This window comes from Haliotis asinina, chromosome 3 (assembly GCF_037392515.1).
Source record: "Haliotis asinina isolate JCU_RB_2024 chromosome 3, JCU_Hal_asi_v2, whole genome shotgun sequence".
In the NCBI taxonomy this organism is placed as follows: Eukaryota; Metazoa; Mollusca; class Gastropoda; order Lepetellida; family Haliotidae; genus Haliotis; species Haliotis asinina.
In genome coordinates, this window is record NC_090282.1 from 41,099,534 (window position 1) to 41,122,527 (window position 22,994).

General features: G+C 37.9%; 1 protein-coding gene across 1 annotated transcript in view; it reads left to right on the forward strand.

The window, feature by feature from the left end:
* Window positions 1-22,994, forward strand: part of LOC137278011 (adenylyl cyclase-associated protein 1-like) — an 86,803-nt gene that overhangs the window by 11,880 nt on the left and 51,929 nt on the right. Inside the window, exons 2-4 of the mRNA XM_067810043.1 lie at window positions 11,451-11,834; window positions 13,686-13,786; window positions 15,572-15,649. Of these exons, the coding sequence (XP_067666144.1) occupies window positions 11,717-11,834; window positions 13,686-13,786; window positions 15,572-15,649 (297 nt within the window). The 5' untranslated portion in view covers window positions 11,451-11,716. The remainder of the gene's footprint in view (window positions 1-11,450; window positions 11,835-13,685; window positions 13,787-15,571; window positions 15,650-22,994) is intronic.

Here is a 22,994-nt window from a genome sequence, read left to right on the forward strand (position 1 = left end):
ACTGAACTTACCCTGGGTAGACAGCAATAGTCAGCTACAGATCAAGAAGAGAAACTAAACCTTTAGCCTAGGTAGACCTCAATAGTCAGCTACCGATCAAGAAGAGAAACTAAACCTTTAGCCTAGGTAGACCTCAATAGTCAGCTACCGATCAAGAAGAGAAACTAAACCTTTAGCCTGGGTAGACCTCAATAGTCAGCTACCGATCAAGAAGAGAAACTAAACCTTTAGCCTAGGTAGACCTCAAAAGTCAGCTACCGATCAAGAAGAGAAACTAAACCTTTAGCCTAGGTAGACCTCAATAGTCAGCTACCGATCAAGAAGAGAAACTAAACCTTTAGCCTAGGTAGACCTCAATAGTCAGCTACCGATCAAGAAGAGAAACTAAACCTTTAGCCTAGGTAGACCTCAATAGTCAGCTACCGATCAAGAAGAGAAACTAAACCTTTAGCCTGGGTAGACCTCAATAGTCAGCTACCGATCAAGAAGAGAAACTAAACCTTTAGCCTAGGTAGACCTCAATAGTCAGCTACCGATCAAGAAGAGAAACTAAACCTTTAGCCTGGGTAGACCTCAATAGTCAGCTACCGATCAAGAAGAGAAACTAAACCTTTAGCCTGGGTAGACCTCAATAGTTTGCGATGATGCAGCAGATGTAACTGAAATACATCTGACAAAAAATATAGCCAACTAACCCCTTCACATGTAGTGTTCCAGGGCTACAGATAATGTTTCAACATGAGGAGTATGTACACCTTATTTTTCCAATATGTATATGAGAGTGTTGGGAAAAGTTAGAGTACTGAATGGAAGTTAATGGCATCGAAGTAATCTTGTGTTTTGTTTCACATTTGCACCACAACATAGCTACTCTTGTGTAAACAGGTCAATAAACAATAAAGCAATACTTTTTGCAGATAAATATGTCCATAAATGATTCTTAGACTGTACACAATTGCTGTGGTGCGTATCTGCTACGTGCACATTTTCTATATGTACATACGCCAATACACACCTCATCTGGAGCCCTGAGTGTTCAGAAGATTGCATTCAGCTATTGTTGTCACTCTTATGCTGGTGTTAGTGTGTGAGTGAGTTTAGTTCTACACCAATTTTAGCAATATCCAAGCAACATCATGGTAGTTGACACCAGACATGGGCTTCACACATCGTTCCCATATGGGGAATCAAACCTGGATCTTCAGTGTGATGAGCCAATGCTTTAACCACAAGGCTACCCCACTGCTATTATGCTTTCATTAAATTAAAGGGTAACAAGATTCAAATACCATAGGAGTAAGGTTGAAGATACTACAATGCAGTATCAAACACTTTACATGCGTTCTAAAATCAAAAGTGTCTGTCTGAACTCAGATCAGGTGAAAGACCATATGGAAAGCTATGTTGTGTTTCTCTCAAAAATAAAAATCGTGCAGATATCTTTCCTCTTAAGCATATAAGTAAATTTCTTAAGCCGTCATGAACAGGTTTGTTTGATAGCCAATCCACCTCAAGTGTGTTTAGGTGAAAATCTTTTGATAAAAAGTTGCTGGTCATGTAATATGAGCCGTACCAGATTAAGGATGCATTTAAGTTTTGCTGATACTTTCCTAAGTGAGCTGACTGTGTTTAGATCCCAGCTTCAAATGGGATAAATAGATTCTGTAGCCAATTAACATGGTTGACAACAAGATGAGCACTGATACAGTCGTTTATTTTATGTTTCAGTTTAATAGGTTTCCACCCAGTTTTAATTTACGTTTTCTTACGTTGGGTAATTGCTTGACAAGTAATTCTTCGACTTCAACGTCCTGGTGGCCATATCAGGCTGATGTTGTGTTAAGTAATTCTGCAAGATGTTTACTGTTTGTTGACAGCTCTCATTCTTTGTTTACACTGGAGCTGTGTCTTCTGTTTGTCTCGCTCCTGTTTCCTAAAGAAATAAACTGGGGAACAATGTTTTAGATGTGTAATTTCTTGTACATTTGTATATTTTGTTTGATGCTATTTTACTCATCACTCCATGACATACAGATTTCTATAAATTGACTGCTGTTCATTTTTATTTTAAGACTGTAACACAAATTTGACTTGTAATCTGAATTTCCAAAATAATTTCAACAGATGGATGGGATATTTTTGCAGCAACTTGAAGGAAAAGCCTGTTCAAGTAAAGGGCAATTTTTGCGTTTACACAAGAAGGTCAACCCTGTTATGTTACCTGGGTCACTTAATTTTAGTTAGGTGGATCCTAAAGTCGGGAATATATTTGATGGAATCGTCATCTAGACAAAGTTTCCACATTGTTTATTATGTTCATTTACCAGACAAGAAAGAATGAAAACAAACAAGCACTATTTGTCACACACAAGACTTCTTATCCCTCGTTTTTGTCCAAGCGTTATATGTTGTTTACAGGAGTAACAAAGGAACCTATAAATAATACCTTCGCAATACCTGGCTCTTCGTGTATGTTACACAAGAAATGGCTGTCTTGGTCAGCGGATACATAATTTTAGAGAACAATCCAACATTTTTACGCAATTAGATACTGCTGATCCCTCTTCTTAGTTGTGATATAAGTCGGTCTGAAGCATTTCAGCATACATAACAGTCAACAAATGGTTTATAAGACAAATATTTCTGTACCTTGAGCTGTCTTTACACATTTATATTAAGGGGAAATAGTTGACTTCATAAGCCAAGCCTATGCAAGAATCATATTTAAAAGGCAAAGGTTAAACATTTAAAGGGTTATGTCAGGAATAACCTTTTAGTGTTAACTTCAGAATGACTGAAAGAACAATAGCCTTACTCAAAGGCTGTAGTGAATGCTGAGCCAGTGGATGTGTAGTAATTAAAGAGGCAAGTCTAGTTAAGCGGACAGTAAGGATGCCAATCTGCTATCTACATTTTTCAGGACTCTTCATTTAATCTATACTCATAAAAACAAATAAAGCAACTCATGAGAGTACAAATGTTCTTTATTTATTTCCAGAATTTTACTCATATTGCAGTACAGACTTTGTAAAGAAACCTGAAAAGAATAAAGGAACACTTGTACTTTTATGTGTTCCCTTGTTCGTTTGCATGAGCATACTACTAAGTACCATAAAGACTTGGACAAGTCAGTTAAATGGAATAGTGAAGCAACTGATTACTGGCTTTAAACTTAATAGCCTAAAGTGTGGTGTAACTGGATCTTGTACATGGCATGAAATTGTGTTTGCTGTCATGAATCATACTGTTATCTGTTGTCTTGACCATGAACAGTATTTATTGATTGGAACAGAAACAGATTTCCTCTGAATCACCCATCTCCCGGGGCTCTTTCAGTTTCTAGTTGTTTCGCTCAAAACTTATTTAGAGACTAAGCGTTAGTCTGCAACTTAACATGTCCATGGTACCTTCTACATATTTCTATACCTGCTGTGAATTGATTTAAATCAGTTTTGTCATTACCAGAGGAAGAGTGCTTTCAACCTTGCAAAATCAATACACATTGAGTTTCACAGATGGTCTTAACAGCAGTGACATTGTTGGGTTTATTAATACAGTAGTATTTGATACAGGTAAAGGTTTGACATTTGCGGGCCATTCAGTGAGTTCTCTCCCCTGATATATTGACTGCCATGTGTGTGCATCTGATGTGTTTCAATGGAATGTGTTGCCTGTTGGATGAGTGTCAAGTCTTTACTGATTCTCTCCTACACATTAAATGCTTTCCATACACACCTACACCATTTCCCTGTATGTAACTCAGTTTAGGCATTTTCCTGTTTCCTGATCCTGGGAAATAATACCTGGCAAGTAGATTTCTAATCTTGTTTCCTCATCACATGAATGATAACCTCACTGCAGGTGATACTGACACTGGATTCCACAAAGTCATTTTCATGTCCCTATTCACCTTGACAATCAAGGAATCACAAGAACTGTGTTTATTTCTGCATAAGTTGTGAATTTGTATTTGATATTATCAATATTTTGCCGTAGAGTTTGTATATGTATGTAATGCTCTGCAAACAGGAAGTCATTCTGACACCCCTGCCCTTCCTGTAAGGTTGAATCATTTTGTCATCGTTGTCAAGGGCAGTGTTGGAAGTCGAGTATTGAAACACTTTATGATTATGTGTATGATTAGATTGTAAGCCAACTGGTACAAACTGAGACATGGGTGTTCGTTTACTTTTCTTGTAGAATTATTTGTTCAACCTTGCACATAATTTATTTCGAGAGTCTGTGTTAGACTACAAGTCATGATTTACTTCAAGCAGCAATAATTTGTAGCATGAAATGTTTGAAATGACCTATTTATTGCCAGTATATTTACTAAATTTACTAAGATTGAGCATTTGTGACTAAACAACCAAGCAATTCTTTGTTGTCTTTTTTTCTCATAATCGACACAAACATTTTTAAAACACTTGTTTGCATTAATAATATTTTTCTCAAGATTGGTTTGTCTTGAATTAAAATTTGTTTTGATGATTGGTCAGTTGTAATGAGACTTTAATTAAATATACTTAGACCTATTAACATCACTTAATTTTACTAATGAATCCAGTGTTAGGTGAATATGATACAAATACTGCATACCAAATGTTGTGGTTCCCATTACTCGTCTGACCCTTGAATTGTGGTACGAACATTATGTTTTTTCATGTGGTGTGAATAAAATAAATGTTTTTTCCTGGCACCGACAGACATTGGTCATTCTGATTAAGTCAACATGATGACCTCAAGCTTGATTTAACAAACGCTTCACTTCTAAGAAAAATGTAGAAAACAATATAAAACTCCTATCTACCTATCCTAAATTTAGAGACATGTAATGGGAACCACAGCACTTTTTTGTTTGGCCTAACACTCAGATGGAAGTAACTTGTGCAGATAAATCCTAACAGCCCTGATTATTACCATAAGGCGATAGGTGGAAGATTGTTGAGTGTGGTATAAGCCTAGACTCACTCACTCATGATTACCATAAAGCAGAAAGGTGGCGTGTTTGTGTTTTGCATGTGTCAAAAGACAGGGATGGACAACCTAAAACCAGAACATTTCATTTTATGTATTTATTTGTTTATTTTTTTGAAAACTCCTATCCATGGCCCTTCAAATGCCCTCAATAAAACATAAAAAGATGACAATATTTTTTAAAAACACCCAAATATAAAAGATATTTTAACTGAGGCTTATTATAGACACAAAATAGACAAAATGAAGTCTATAAACTGTCAGGTGTGAGTTCCTCTTGCTTTGTAAAACATTTTGATGTTTAGACATTTGTTGATCCAGGGGTAAGTGAGATGAAGTCCAGTTGTTCCCAGCCTCAACACACAAAGTGGAGGTAATCACAGTAATCCCTCTGTGGTCAGCCCCAGGGTTAGCTGATCCACTCTAGTTAAGGAACGGCTCACAGGAGTCCCAGCTTGTAGGATTGGTATACAGGGGTAGGCTGTACTTTTGGAGAAATAGGGAAGAGGACATTCAAATAACAATCTAACCACAATTGGTTACCTTTTCCCTTCAAGTGAGAATTCCTAGATCAACTTGCAAATGCGATTTTAACTTTAACAGTTTCAAACATAGAACATTCTGCTTGTTTGTGATGAAAAATTGCAGGACACGTGTTATTTTATTTTTGTACAAGTTCATTTTTGTAGACCATTGAAAGTAAAGACCTGTAGAATCTGTCCCTTCAGATGACATTTTGGCCCAAGCTGACATCATGTTAAGGTTGATCGTATTTTTTATTCGATCTTAAACAATACATATCAGCAAAAAGTTATATAAAAGTTCAGACTAAACTTATTATCAGTTACGAGTGCAACTTGCAAGCATCTATGTAGATTATAGATAAATGTACTCTCTTATCAGTTTTATATGTCCACCAACTCCTTAGATGTAATTAGCACATAAACACATTCACACTTCATTCACAGCTGAAGATAAACGTTCCTTTTGAGAGCATAACTTAAAAGCAGGTTCATTGATATGGGAGTAGGGGGTGGGGTGGGGGTGGGAGGGACCCCAGAAAAATTATGAGCTGATTATGGTATTCAAGTGGTATATTAAGTGGTATATGCTGATCTGTGGTACTTCAGGCACAACACGAAGACTTACAACCATGCCTGCATGAAACACTGGACAGCTGCTAAGCCTCAACGGTTCATTCATTCAGCTACTGTCCTTATGAGCCATCCATCACGTAGACCCACATTATTCACAATTTCACTGAAAATGGTCGACAAATCAGCTGTTTTTGTATGTCTAGACATCATGTATTTTGCTCAATATGCTTCTTTTTAGCCTACCTGTCAAGTGAGGTAACGTCATGTCCCAATAACCTGCAGTCGTCAATTTTATACATCATCTCAGAATCCGCTTCGCCAGTCAAGTTGAAACTTCACATACTTTTTTCCACCAAATGTGACACCAAAATTTGTCAAAAATCTGATTTTCAGTGTGGTAGCCATGACAGCCACAGCAAAAAGTTATTTGTGGTTGTTTCTAATTGGACTGAGATTGCTGGGGTAGCCAAGTGGTTAAAGCATTCACTTGTCATGCCAAATTTGCGGGTACGCTTCTCAACATGGGTTCGATGTGTGAAGTCCATTTGTGGTATCCATTACTGGAATATGGCTAAAAGCAGCATAAAACCTAAGTCACTCTTATTTGTTACATTCGTTGAGACGGATGTTGATTTATCCTAAATAATATCCTTGGTTTGATACATACTTGTACTGTTTGGTTTCATCAAAGTCATAAATATTACATCTTCCTGGCCTGCCACCTATACTCAGTGATGAGCAGTGTTTGAATCTGTAGAATCTTTTGAAAGGGCCTTGTTGCCCATTCATGTGAGACATTGTACATCTGTACAAAGCTAGTTGATAGGGATGCTGTATGGTGATTGTACCTTCAAGGAGTGTAAGGTATACATACAGTGTAAATGAATACAACCTGCTGCATATAAGTTGAGACATAACACTCCTCACTTGTTACTTTCTCACGGGGTCCATCTTTCTTATTTAAATACAGCTTTCTGTTCAGCAATCTATGTTAATATAGGATTTACATCACAATGTGTGAGTGTGTATGTGTTGCAGACATTAAGTGGTAGTTTTAGTGAAATGGTTCAGTGGTTGCTTCAGAAAGATTTATTGAATGTATATTTTCATTATTCTTTACAGTTCATTACATGTTGTTGTATATTTTTTACTTCGCTTAAGAGGTTTCATAGTGTTAAAATACTAATGGTAATTGGTATATTTTATGAGTTGTTCATCCAAGAACTGTCTTCCAAAAATACATTCTGTCTTGCCAGTTTGGTAACCCGTACTTTTTACTTAAACACTTTAGAAGATTAACATTCCATCTTTATTACCTATAAACTTTAAAATACATTTAGACCCTAAATCATGGCATGAGGTTTCAGATGTTATAATTAGACTGTAGTCCTCCAAATTTCAAACGGTGTTTGCTCATCATGCCAAAGGCCTTGGTTCAATTCCCACATGAGTACATTGTGTGAAGCCCACTTCTGGTGTACGCGCATGCATATATGCACACAAACACCATTACCATAGTATTTGCTTGAGTATTGCTAAAAGTAAAAGCAGCATAAAATCATACTCAATCAGTCAAAACTGTTCATAGCCTTTGTTAATTTCTGTGATATCTTCCCTACCACCACCTACTGCCAACCAAAATTAAAATACTGTCTGTAACAGCTAAACCATTACATTTGTTACAGCATAATGATACATATTTTTCAAAGAGGTGAGTAAATATGTTTTTTTGTATGGGACTCCAGAAATGGGCTCTTTCAAGCAAAATAGCCTCTGACAATCACTGGGAAAGGCATTTTTTTCTATAACAGGTGATGCAGTATAAGGTGACCATGATTAGTTTAATAACAATGTAAGGTTATCTGACTGAGCTGATGAGAGTGTTTCTAGAAAACAATACCCAACTGTTAACTGCCAGTGATGTTGTGTTGGTCGATGGTGGCTACAGTGTCAACCCACTGCATGTGGATCTGGCCAGCAGAACATGGGTAAACACCATGTTGACCCAACAAACACACAATTGTTGGGGATTACTGTCGCCAGAGCCCTTGATGTACACAGATTACTGTGCTTGTCTTACTATGTTCTTAATGTAAAGACCTCCACACTTCCATGCTTTGGAAGTCAGTCTCTGAGAGGAGGAATTTAGACCCAGTTTACTGTTGCTTGTCTGTCATCAGGGGCATTTCCAGGTCCCGGCATCATCAAGAGGACATTTTGTTCTCCAACACTGACAGAAAAAGATTTGGTACCCATGATTGTGATGACTGTTTTGGTATGAGATTACTTCAGTTTGTTCTCGTGAAACAGCTTTTTTGCTGTTAATTAATCCTGAGTGGCATCATGTAAGAAGGGAAGGTGCTGGCTAGGAAATATTTCCAGATTATGTTTTAATTCCATGGCATGAATTGTTACTTAATGATAATAGCTTTTATCACTAGTTCTGAGACGTATGACTTCAGAGTTTCAGATATTCTGACTGGTTTGTAAAGAATTAAAGATAATGACTTTCAATGATTATCAAGCCCAAGTCATTTTAAATTATGTATCTTCAGTCTATAATGAATGAAACAGAATAAAGATAATTTACGCTCTTAATTCATGCAAATATAAGAGTATTTTGCAATGCACATCTTACAAATTATCAACAAAATGTCTGAAGATTACAGTAAGTCTTGAAATGTTTTCCAAAAGGTCGAGCACTGCTGAAACACTTGTAATGCATAGATGCTTGAATTAAAATCAAGCATACCAAAATCAAACACCATGTTATCAGTACATCAGGATTTGCACACTTTAACATGTGTGAAAGACAAATATAAACATGAAAAATGCTGATATGGCTTGAGTGAAAATGTTTTTATATAGAAACAAAAAAAAGTTTGGTGGAAGTAATTTTCTCAAGAATCAAGATTTCATTGCCCAGTGGCGCACATTACAATGAATTAGGAGACGCCTGAAAACAAAACGTTCATCTTGTTTAGTTTATATCCTGCATATTTTACTGTCTGTGCATGTCTACACAAACAAGGTATATCTACAAAATGCAAAAAAAAATATCCAACACAAAGAGTCTGTTTCAACATCAGCTCTCTTGCCAAGAAGCACATTTACACATAAAACTGATTAAGCTTCTTAACTCCATGCAGCATGTCAAAAGCAAAAATATTGTTTGTTGATCCATGCTCTGAACATGCTCTTGGGCAGTAAAAAGAGAATTAAAAGTCTATTTGAAAGCAAGAATTTTTACCTTAGTCCAAAAATTGTTAAACCAGTATGATCATGCTGTTTGGTATGAATTTGGCATGTGTGTAACTTGGAATTGGTGACAAAGCTTGTGCGGGACAAATGGAAGATTCTCAAGTTGTTGGTGCATCCAAGATGGTTGTTTTGCTAGTGCATGATGTTTCCTGAATTCCAGATTGGGGCAAATATTGTTGTTTGCGGGAACAATCGATCTGTCTGTGGCTGTATCCTCACCCATTCCTCACGTCCCAGACCAGCCCCTCATATACACACGGATCAAGGTGTTTAAGTCACAATTAGAATCAGCCACTTACAAGTGTATGTGTGTGCCGTAGTCTTGAATGTCAATTGCGTACTTACTTGAGAAATCGATGATCAATTTCGTCATCCTCTGTCCAGGTGTTGAATGTTTTTGTGTGTGTTTCCATGCCTAGCATCTGTTGCCTGTGTTTGTCATTACATAACGATATTGGTCAAGTCAGTCACGCGATGCTGGCTGTGAAGAGTTTACACAGGATACTGCATAACCAGTTAGACAACAGCAGTTTTACTCACAAGGCACAGTATAGTAATGGTTCTTACGAGGCATGTAACTCTTTGTAACAGGTATTTTGCCAATATATTTGTTTGAGAGACCGAAAGGACTGTTGACCTTAAGGGACTAGTCAGAAAGCTGCATTGTAGAAGTTGGCCACACATGGGCGGTTATCAGATTATGGTCTCAAGTCATAGTCGTCTGCTGTACCCTGGATAATTCAGGCTACCAGCCTGGCCTCATTGACAGTCACATTGTGAGACTGTAAATATGTCAAAACCAGTTGGCATTGAATGGTATTTATAGAGAAATGTGTTGACGGTTTTCATTGATCTGGGAGTCTACTTACTATGCTTGTGTTTGGGAAAAGCTATTCTACCATACAAGGAAATAACACGTCTGCTTCTGTCTCGAGCATTTTGACTATCAGCTATACATATATGGAGTGTTCCAGATTGTGGTGACAAAGATTACTCATATGTTGGATTTACCCTCTTATCGGACATGTTTCAACAGTCTGGATGACTTTTGTAGACATTTTGTGACTTCATTCATGCTGGATTCTGTGTTTTCTCCAGAGAGTTTTGAGCCTGGATGTCAGTTATGTGTATTACCCCGGGACATAGTGCCTACTAAATTGAACAGTAGGGGTAGTCCTCTAATCAGCTGGTGTACTGTTATCTCTGAGATGTGATATCTTGAATGGGTCTTGGGTAACAACATTGTGTCAAGGAATTTATGGATACTCCTGTCAACCAGCAGAATGTATAATGTAGATAATGTTTGTAACAGACTAGAATCTATGGTTAGATTTCAACAAAAAAGCTCATGCTATTCCCACTTTTACTAACATAAATGGACTAGTTAAGGTGATGTTAAAAAATACTGGGTATATTTATTTTCAATGAAAGTGTACATACAACTTTGTAAGTGAACTAGATCAAGATAAACAAGCTTTGAGCAATATTCATCCACATAGAGTCAGTGTTAGGAGAGGCTGCATAACCACCCTGAGTAATCAGTGGTGAGTGCTCTACACTGGCTGACCTGAGAGCTGAGGCTGCCTGCTGTATCACAGAACCGAGAAGTATGGAAGCTGTGAGAAGAGGGGCAGCACATCCTCAGATTGACACTGATTGATCTAAGGCACATACCTGTAGGTGCAGTCATTGCCCACGGTCTAGGAAGTCAGTGACAGTCTCACACCACTTCTGCCTCAAGGCAGTTGGCGTCTGCTCCACCCTTCCCAGTCAGCTGGACCTTCTGCTACCCAGCACACATATTTACTGGCTACCTATGTTTGTGTTGCTTCTCTGACAGCATTAACAGTGTGTGTATTTCTCGTACTTTGCAACTGTATCTCCAGTGTCAACATGGTATAAGGTGGAGTGTTCTGAAAGGAATATTCAAGTGTGTGGCATCAAAAGGCTGGAATCTGTGTAGCCAAGCAGCATAACCTATGTAACCTTCAGTCATGTTTTGTTGTCTTGGATCTAAGAAAAGAAACTACTCGCCTGAAAATGGCGCTGTTTCGGATAGCCCTAATCCAAGCCTTGGTGATAAGTCTCTCAGAAATGGAAGTGTATCTATTTCAGCTCCTATCCCTTTCGTGGACGAAGACGTCAACACTGAGGATCACGTGTATGTGAACAGTTCCATTGATGAACTGACTCAGCTGTGTGCCAAGCAGGCCCAAGACAACAACAACTATCAGGTGAATACTGCATGTACTGACGCAGATAAGACAGACAGTCAACTGGCACATGGTGGTGCCTCACAAACAGGAACAGAGGAATCAGTAACCGAGGAACTAAGGGAAGCACAGCAACAAGTTGTCCTAGCATTAGCCGAAGCCGACAACATGTCACAGGACCTGCTAATGAATGCTGTCTCTCGACTGGAGAATGTTGCCACAAGGTTAGAGAACTTGGCTCGATCTCAACCAGCCAGTAAAACTTCCTCTTCAGCAGGGGATTCTGGTAAGTACCAACATGGCGGCCACCCAAATGGGGACCATCTCAAATTTAGATATGTGATATTTGTGATAACATGTTGTTGTCATAAATGCAAGTGCATTCATAAATACATGTGTATTGTTGATGAAACCATCACGTAAAATGTCTGATTTGTAACAGAGTAACAGAATGCACAAAGATTATTGAGAGAGTTCATATCTTAATGTTTTTGTTGTGTAATATTCATGCTGCCTTCAGCAGTATTACCCATGTATGTTTGATGAACAGACAACCATCACATATGTCTACCCAACATCCCCAGATTTGAAATGATTGCATCAGGGAATTATTACTGAATAATGTCAGCTATATTGATTCGATCACAGGTGTTTCGTTTATAAAAGAGACTCAGTGGGTCTGTTTTGAAAATAGATTTTAACATAGTGGCCACATTGACAAGACAAACAAAGAACAAGCATTGATATCATTCATTAGTTTCATGTTCATTTAGCCTTGATGTAATTATATGCATTGAAACTTTCAGCAGGTACTGGGTGATTGTAATTCTGATGTGTACCATGAGAAAACCAATAATATGGATGTATGACCATTTCATTAAAATATATCACTGCATTTGTATGGTATGAATTTGTTTGTAATTAAGTGCAAAAAACATTCCGACTAATTCATTATGATAAGGAAGAAGTGGAATGTTATTATAATATCATTACAAAAGCTCACACGATCTACATTAGTGAAATACAAGACCCTCCCTTGGGTGACATTGGATATTGCCTTGGGTTGTGATTACAGTGGTGATGTAATGCAGGTTTGCATCAAAGTACCACTCCTGAGCATGTGTGATAACTGGACTGTGTGCGTGCGTGCGTGCGTGTGAGAGAGAGAGAGAGGGAGAGAGACACACAGAGAGAGAGACACACAGAGAAAGAGAGAGAGAAGTCTGCCAGCACTTCCAACAGTATCTACAACACCATGCTATGCTGCCCAGAGTGATGTACCGTATTTTCTGTATTAACTGCTCTGATCCTATATGCGACAAACTCTGACACTTGAGTTTAGTTGTACACTGCTTGTAGCAATATTGCAGCAATATCACTGCAGGGGACACTACATATGAGTTTCACTCATTGTACCCGGTTCAGTGTTACAAGCAAATGATTAAATGCATACCCCATTGCCCTTCAGACATCAGGGTGTAAGGAACCTGGCCTACATTTTCTTGTACATGTTAGACACTATTTACAGAGTACTGCAGCATAGAGGTGTACAGTGACCTTGTATGTATTATCGAAAAATGTTTGTTATTTTAACTTTTCAACTAACTTCTATCACTAAGTGTGTGAAACCAATTTCTGTTGTTCATGTTGTAATATACTGCTTGAGTGCTTGATATAACGCAATTCTTTAATTCAATCAACCATAGATATTTTAACTTGGGGCATGGAAGACGACTGATCATTGATTATTATTAAGAGGAATCTGAAATTTTTACCCCCAATATCGTATATCTGTCCAAGTCTGCCATGTGCCTGCCAACTGCAGGCCATCTGAAACTCTGATTGAGAAGTGTTAATTTCCAATCAATGATGTATCCTGTTATCTATAATTGATTACTGCAGAGTGTGACCAACACCAAATTGATTGCAGATTAATCTTTCATGTCTGCATGATATGCCAGTAGTAAAACGGTTGATGAAGAAAAACACCCATCTGACATCTACATCACTTCTGACTTTCTTCCAAAATACTACTGAATACTGTGATATGAATATGGTGCTGTTCAAAGTGGGTATTATCTGAACTGGGTCACTGGGGCATTACGTCTGTCTCATGTGTAAGCTGTTCTTGTTTCAGAGGCTGCACCTTTTGTTGTCGCCTTTGATGCAATCGTGAGTGGCCCACTGGGAAAGTATGTGGCACTCAGTTCATCTATAGGGGGCGATGTCAAGACTCAGGTGTGTATACAGATTGTTCATCTTATGGTTACTGAATGATGAGATTAACTTCCCTCTTGATTAATCCTGCATAGCTTGTTTCAGGAGACACTGGAAATTTTTAGCACATACCCAGAATTCCAAATAAGTATTTCCCCAATAAATCTATGAGATCCATATTTCACTCCTCAATAAGTCTATGAGATGCAGCTTTCACCCCTCAATAAATCAATGGGGTCCCACTCTCACTCCTCAGTAAGTATATGAGATCCAACTTTATACCCTCAGTAAGTCTTTGGTATCCTACTTTCATTCCCAATAAGTATTTGGGATCCCACTTTGACTCCAAAGATCAGATCCGAATTTCAATCTTCGATAATTGTATTAGGTCCATCTTTCACTCCCCAGTAAGTATACAAGATGCTACTTTCTCTCCCCAATAAGGAAATTAGATCCCACTTTCAATGCCCATTAAGTATATGAGATCACAATTTCACTATCTGGTAAATATATGAGATTCCGAGTTCACTCCTCAATAAGTATATTTGACCCCATTTTCTCTCTTGAACAAGTACAGTCAAACCCCATTTATTTGGACGTTTTGGTTTCACTCGAAAATCGTCCAGATCGCGAGACATCCGCTTAACTGGATCAAACAAGCAAAATGTGAAAATTGAAAGCAAAAAAATTCATGTACTTATATCAATACATCAACAGTCAATAGTAATAACAGTAAATCATCATAACAAATAAGCGTACCGATTATACATGGAAGGTGGAATGCAGGTTACTATTTGTCAGGTTGTCTTTGACGTAATCATGTAGCGTGTGGAGCTTCAGATGGTAAGTTAGATGCAAAAAAGGTAAATTGATGACAAAAAGTTTCGTTTTTGCCAATTGCATATTCTTTTGTTTTAATTTTAAATGCCCTAAAACATATGACATCGCGCTGAACTTATGCTGTCTGCAGAAAGTAAACTTCCGGACAGGATCACATGACTTAGATCATGTGTGAGGCCATTTTTAACTTGCATCACGACAGATAGCAGGGGTCGATTTATAAGTATTATCTACAGTACAATTACAATGTAGTTTACCTTAATCCTACTTACCATGTGTTTTCGTTACTGATGAGATGTCCTCTCACGCGCCAAATCCTAATAAACAACCCGAGTGACATGCGTCCCTAGTGTTTTGATGGCTAAGTAATCAATTCACACCAAATGCCTTCCGATAGATTAAGAATGGAACCACTTAGTCATGCGGTAAACGGTATTGATGTGATATATACACATGCACGTTGCACAGATATGTCTGTGAGGAAAACTGGATAATTTTTCAATGGACATCTAAGGGAAAGGTTTGAAAATTCGCCATCCGGGTCCGGAAGCGTGGGGTCCGGTTAAGCAAGCACAATTAATGAACGTAAGTTTCATTTCACATAAAAATCGTCTGAAAGTTGGGGATTCCCGATATGTGGTGTCCAGTAAATGGGGTTCGACTGTATATGAGATCCTACTTTCACTCCCAAGATACTGAACGGACTGCTAGTGAAACATACACCACATTTATTATCTTCTGTTAAATGTTCATGGGTGACAAATAGATCACCACTTGACTGAAAACAGCATAGACGAGCCATCAACTACCAAACCATACAACCTGCGCAATCATACCATTCACATTACATTGATTTTTGCAAGATGGGGACAAGCCAGGCAACAGGCCGATTATGCAAGAAAGGTGAAATAATTTTCCAGGTTGTTAATATACCTTGTTACAGAGTTACCTCTCTTGATTTTGCAGAGTGATATGGTTCAGGAAGCGTTCCAGGCACAGAGACAGTTCCTGGTTGTCGCCTCACAGAGCAAGCAGCCTGCCCAGGTCAGTGATGGAGCATATTTACCTTTGTTGTCATGTTGTTTAGTTGACAGGAGCTCAGTCCATAAAGATCACATGCTTGACTAACACTCCATCTCCTGTGTCTGCTGTGTAATGAACAGAAGACTGGTTCTCTGTCACTGCACGAAGTGAATCATAACAAATAGCCTCAAACAGCAATGCAACCTGCAGTACCCACATATGTTACTAGTTTACTGACTGAAGTAATGGTGTTATAACTTTTTTTTTTTGCCAAAACAGTACCCTAAGTAAAATCATTTAGACATGAATTGACAAAAGGCCAGTTATTAATTAACACATGTGTTTTTCAGTGTAAACTTCTGCGACAACTACAGACAGATGCCCAGTCTGTTATAACATATGTTGTGTCCCTCACAACTAATGTTACTTCTATAGACAGATACTCAGTCTGTAACATGTTCAACTGTAATTGTGAGATCGCTTCCACATAAATAGCTGTTTCGTTTTTCTATATACCTTACTCCAGGCTTTTCTCTTCAACTTGGCTAAGGAAATCTTCTCTTCTTGGTCTGTAAAGACAGACCTCAGAGGTCAATGGTCAAGGTCACAATACTTTAAGCAGTGGTCACATTTATATATCAACAGTTTCTAATGAAATGAGAGTACATGATATAAACTTCACGATACACAGAGTGAGTGAATGTTGTTTGATGCTGTTGTCTGCAACATTCCTCTGAACAACTAAGAACAATTAAAGTGAGTGAATTTAGTTTTTCGCCGCACTCCTCAATATTTCAGTTTTGTGGCATCTGGGCCAGACAGTGGTAAACAGCATGAGTTTGTTGCAGGCAAACCTTTAACTTACAATGTTTTTCATGATTGAAGTCAGGGAGCCTGACAACCCAATCAGCCCATGCCCATCGTAAACGGCAAATGTTATGATCAGGTAGTCAGACTCACTCCGTTGATGCATGTCATTCATCCCATTTTCATAGATCGATGCTTGCTTTGGCACTCACTGGATTGCCTGTTTACAGACCAGAAATGTAGCTGGAAAACTGCTGAGTGCAGCATTATACAACACCCAAACAAACTGACAACCTGATTCAATTCCGTAAACTCTTTCTTGGAGAACTGGCTGTATTCTAACCCATCTCCCAGCAGACGTGAAATTGTAAATATGTAGTTTACTATATGACCATGTTAACTACAAAATATTGTTTCAGCCGAGATAAACAACCACTTGAATAGCAAACAGACTGTCAATATGAATCTTAAATGCAAAATATGTCGGTGAGAGTGCAGGTCATCTGATGCCAGGAACAGGCTGGGCCAGCTGGTTCTACTCTGCTGTCGTGTGTTTTGAAAATACCAAATCGTTTATGTTGTTTTACAAGATTTCAGCATGTTTACAATAAGCAGTCAAGTTTTAAGTTATCTGAGTAGGTTTTTTATATTTAACATTAATCATTTTCAATAAATATTTAACTCAAGTTACATTTACATTACTTTTTAACTGTTTTATACTAAACAGTACACCCAGTCAGGATCCAAAAAGGGCTCTGTTAATGCAAGTAGTTCCCTGACAACAAATGGAGATTGTGCAGTTTAAATTTGATCTGCTGAATACAGCAAGTACAAGCGCTTGTGCAACAGCACAGCTACAAATTGTTAAACAAAATTGGTTCAGGTAATGGATTTGAAAAACATTTGTTGAACAACAATATTAATGTATGAAACATGCTTCACTTCAATCAGTATTTAATATATTTTTATCAAGCTCACCAGGAACTTCATGTCAGATTTATTTGTTTTAGTTGTTGATTTAAAATGATGCTGTAAAAGTAGTTGTCAGAAACCAGTTGAGCGTAAGATACAAGTTTGTTGTATCCACTTGGAAATGTGGCTAACCTGCATTGACCAGTCACGACAAGCATACAAGTGACATGGATTGCTGTTGAAACTGCTGCAGACAAAAACACTTTGCTGCTCAATATATTATATGTAATTGATAATTTTTTTAATTGATAATTTAGACCATTATTACGACTTAATTATTCTGGATATTATATATACAGAAATGCAGCACCTACATGGGCTTGTGTTGTGTTGGTTATCTGTCTGTATTGTATAATGATTTTTCAAGGAATATAGAGGTAAAGTTCATAGAGAAAGTGGGAACCTTGTACTCCTAGGATACTTAACTGGACTCTCAGTTTCTATAACGTTTAAGCATGTTTTTGGATTCATAGAATTGTATGTAGTCTGTTTTAGGTTCTTTATTTTGTAAGGACATATCTTCCAGTTGTGAAAAACATTACCATTTATTATGTAACGCTTGGTGAATAGAGCACCTTATTCCGCTCACCTAGTCATCATGAGCAGCTAATGAGGCACAATGTAACAAATATTGGCTAATTTATATCTCTCGGGTCAAAACACCCTCCCTGGTTGAACCTTACAGTCTGGCTCACCAGGAGCACACCCCAAAAGGCAGCCAGGTTGAAGTCATTCCAGCCTGTAGCCTCTTTGTCAAATGGGAGCCTGTTACGTTTTGATCTGCCCAATGACTACTTTCTGCATAGGCTGATGACAGAAGTAAAAATACTACAGTTATCACTGCCAGGGGTGGTATTACCTTAGTCCTGTGTATAGCATCAATACCCACAGACCAAGTAATCCGCTTTTCAGGGCTGGCTTCCATAAGAAAAAACAAACAACAAAACCAAATGCTAGATCATTCATGCTTTTAATTACTTAGCTGTCAAATTTAACTTAGAGAGGCATTTTAATTGAAATAAATGAGAAGACAGCTGCTTTCCTACATGCTTCAGGTTGCAAGACTGATCACTGAGAGTTTGTTTTAAAACCGCTCTCATTGTTTTCTCTTGGAGAACAAACTGACCCCATATCTGTGAAACACTGCAAACGTTTAAAGTTTGACAGCTGCTGTGAGTGCGAAACACTGAAAGAGTCTTACCTGTAATATGCTTTTTTTCAGATTAGTTTCACTAGAGGGAATACCACTTTGTCTTCTTGTTGTGGAATCATTTTTTTCAGTTTGTTTGATACAAGGCTCATGGTATGAGATTTGAAAAAGAGTGTTAAACCTGTAAAATCCCCAACAGAGGTCTGACAACAAGACTTGCTTGTGTAGCATGTTTTTAGAACATGTGTGTTGAACGTGTTAACTGGCCACTAGGGTTGCCGTTAGATAATAAATCACCTACTTTTTTAAAACAGTAATTATAAATACTGTTCACTTCCTTGAAAAAACTTATGGCCACTAATATCAATCACCAAAAAATGTGAACTTATTTCAATTCAGAATCATTCTGCAGAAGCTGTTTGGGGTAGAATAACACTTGCTTGTTCCTTAAAGATACTTTGCTCAGTGTTCTTGCAGATAGTAGGGAGAAATCTGTATGGCTGTTGAGTGTTGAGTGGTGTGTTATCTTGTAAACCAGGATGATAAGGTGACCACCAGACGGAGTCAAGTCTTTGATCCAAAAAGGGATCAGATGACTACTCCACATTAACACAGATTTACATTTGTAGCATTTAATTGCTTTGTGAACACCAAGCAGTTTCATTTTGAAGCCCCCTTTTCTAATTTTGGATTTACAGATTGTGCTTACAAATTTAATGGGTCCCTACGTGGCATATAGGTTAAAATAGAATATGAACAATGATCTGGAGGTTGTTGATGAGGCAGTGAAAAATCATGGTTGAACTCAGTTGAGCTACAATTGGAGCTTATAAATAGACTCATTATATTGGGAATGAAAAGAAAACAATAATCTGAATAAGAAAATCATATAAGTGGTCAAACATTATATTTACATATACAGCACTAATGGTTTCAGAGTATTCAGAATATTTAAATAATGAATTGTCTGTCATTATGATATGACATGTTTACCTATCAACAGGAACTTAGCAATTAGTTTTTCAATATCGGTCAGCATTACATTTACTACTTGGAAAATAATCCTGCCAATTTCATACACTGTATACATATATACAGAAACTATTGTGTTATTACCAAACTTTTTGTTACATGTTTACCTGTACATGAAATATAGGGCAAAAAAAGAAGAATTTAAACAACACCTGAAAAGTATTGCTGTTCAGCCAGAGTACAAAACAGGATGACTCTTTTCAGAGATAACAAATTTAATAGTTATTTCTCTTCACATATTGGTCTAGGTTAGTTTCAATTTAATTTAATTAGCCCATAGCTTTGACAGTCAAATTTGTGATCTATTCTAAATTTGCCAAATATTAGTTGATGTGTCCATAGCCAAAAATATTTTTTAAAAAGGCCTAACTCTTGATGGTTAATGAAGGCATTGTGCTCATTCTGTTAACCATGGGTTACCTGGTCCATTCATGTCATTATGGAGATAGTGCTGATTTGCTTTTGTGGCACCATTAGACCTATGATGCTCTGGCATGGCAATATTGGTATTTGAATTGAAGAGCAATTCTGGAATTTGCGAGAATTCTGTGAACCCAATGATTCAGGGTCTTTTCTGTATCCACCTTATGACGGAGACAGAAACTTGATTTTAAGCATTATATACCGTTTGTGTTAGAGTCATGCCATTGGGCTTCTCATGCCTACAATTGAAAAAAAGTGGAAGGAAAAAATATCTTCCATGTATGAAACATATTTCCTCCCTGGACGAGCAAGCTCCAGTCATGTATGACATTCGTCGTTTAGCCCAAGGCCCTCCGATCCACATGCTTGGCTCCCATATGGCCTCCAGCTGGCAGTCCCAAACCTCCAGACCCTGTCACAAGATGTTACCAATAGTGGTAATCAGGCGAAAATAAATTGCTTCCTTTACCATGGTAACATAACAAGTTCAGTATAAGCATCTTGATTCAAACGTCTGGAAATATACGTCTCTTCCATTATTTTTTTTTTCAATTTGATACAAGTAATTTTGGCGCTTTCGGGTCCAAAAGGTGGACCAGACAAGGTGGTAAAAGTCTCGGGTTACTGATTTCCATACAGTTAGCTTTGCAGTTGACCATAATGAAGCAGAATGGTCTCTCTTGTAACACAAGGTAAGGATCTACAACCCTGGTAACAGCAATACAATTAGACTTTGTTGCATTAGAAAGGTGCAAAATAAAGAATGATTATTATCCATTTGTGAATTTTAGTGATCATTTGTATTGAATAATATTTTACAGCATATGTTTTGCTTTGATAGTGGCAACTTTAGTGGTTTTAAGGAGACTCTCTGTCCTTGAATTCATAAGTCCTACCAGAGCAGCATTTAGTACTTGCTGCTTCTCAGCACTGGAACTTGTACTGTGATCATCCTGTGGGGAGATTGAAGATGCACCCTCTTTCATGCAGTTACCCTTGGCCGTTGCTACGCATGATGAATCATGGCTAAGATTGAATTTTTGTTTTGGACGATTGGATAAATACTCCAGGATTCTGTATATCAAGATTAGACCAAACATCTTTTTTTAATTGAATGACATGGATCCACTTGTTTTAAATAGGTGATAAAGGGAATGAAGGTTAGAAGGAAATCAGATTCAAAATTGTGCATAGAACATTAAGCCAATGAGGTCTGATTTGTTACATGTTCACATATGGCAGCCCCAGGTACACAACTCGGAATATTTCTTTCCCTTGGACACAGAAGGGTACCTGAGGTTCCATCTGATTCTTTGAAAATATGCTTAAAAACTCAAAACATTGAACATAAGTAATAATTATAATTGCCCTGGTTCAACTTTTCTTAGAACATCAGCAAAAGGTATAGGATATAAGGTATTGCCACATCAATGATGTTACTGTGGAAGTTTTACAACCCATTGGATAGAGCTGTCATTTGTATTGCTTTGTTCGATTCCCTGTATGGGTTTGAAGTGTGAAGGTCATTCTCCATACATCTTAAATATTGGGGAATGTGGCATCACACACATCAGTTGAATACTGTAAACCTAGATTGTAATTATTAATCCATGAAGTTGGTTCCACATATCCCAGGTGTTAAAGTCAAAACCTATATCACTTCCGACTTCCAACTGTGTGTGTTTATTTACTTGTTTCATTACTCAGCAAATAGTTCCCAGCTAATGGCTTGGCTCACAGACTGACCAGCAGGCAGACGGATTAGTAAAGATGTTTTGATTGATGAGTGTGAGCTGTGACTGCTTCCTGTATCCCTTCCTGTATCTGTGTGATATCAGTCAGCCCTTTCTCACACATTACATCACATGCGCTAGGTGTTTTGACACTCTGAAGAGAAATTTGCATGTTGAATCGACTGTTCAAACATGATCCCATCACTAAGTGTAAACTAACCCTGATGATAGATCCGTAGTAACTGGCACTTGTCATTCGCTCTCATTTATTATGGTTGCTTGAAAACAAATGGCATATCAGAATGAACAAAAGTGCAACTGCTTCCCGTAATTGTTTGGGGGGGAAAAAACTTAATGGGAAAACAAACAAAGGAAAGCTATCAAGTTTTGAAAATATTCTTTTGAAATAACATAAGGTAAGCAGATTTTTTTTTTCTAAGGGAAACCTTTCCTGCTCTATTGCCATTTCAACTTTGGATGGAATTTCTACCTTTTTCCACTGATGGTATAAGTCTTAGACACGTCACTGTTGCATTTTGTGCATCATAATAAATTTATTGATTTCACAAGCAAGACACTTTATGATGGATGTGAAGTGTTGTGTTACTAGTCAGGCCATGTAGACTGCCATGGTAGATAGGAAGCAGTGTTGTGTAGTCAGGCCATGTAGACTGCCATGGTAGATAGGAAGCAGTGTTGTGTAGTCAGGTCATATAGACTGCCATGATAGATGTGAAGCAGTGTTGTGTAGTCAGGTCATATAGACTGCCATGGTAGGTAGAAGTGAAGCAGTGTTGTGTAGTCAGGTCATATAGACTGCCATGGTAGGTAGAAGTGAAGCAGTGTTGTGTAGTCAGGTCATATAGACTGCCGTGATAGATGTGAAGCAGTGTTGTGTAGTCAGGCCATATAGACTGCCATGGTAGATAGGAAGCAGTGTTGTGTAGTCAGGCCATATAGACTGCCATGGTAGATGGGAAGTGTTGTGTAGTCAGGTCAGGTCATGTACACTGTCAACGTAGATGTGTTGTGTAGTCAGGTCATAATACACTGCCATGGTAGATGTGAAGTAGTGTTGTTTTGTGAGGCGAGGTCATGTACACTGCCATGATAAATGTTATGTAGAACTATGTGATCAGATCATGTTAGCTGTTTTGGTAGCTCTGATTTGTAGAATACAATGCAGGAATGCAATTTTTATGCCAGACAGACTCTGTTGTTTCGTGACTTGTCCGGCCAAATGACTTTG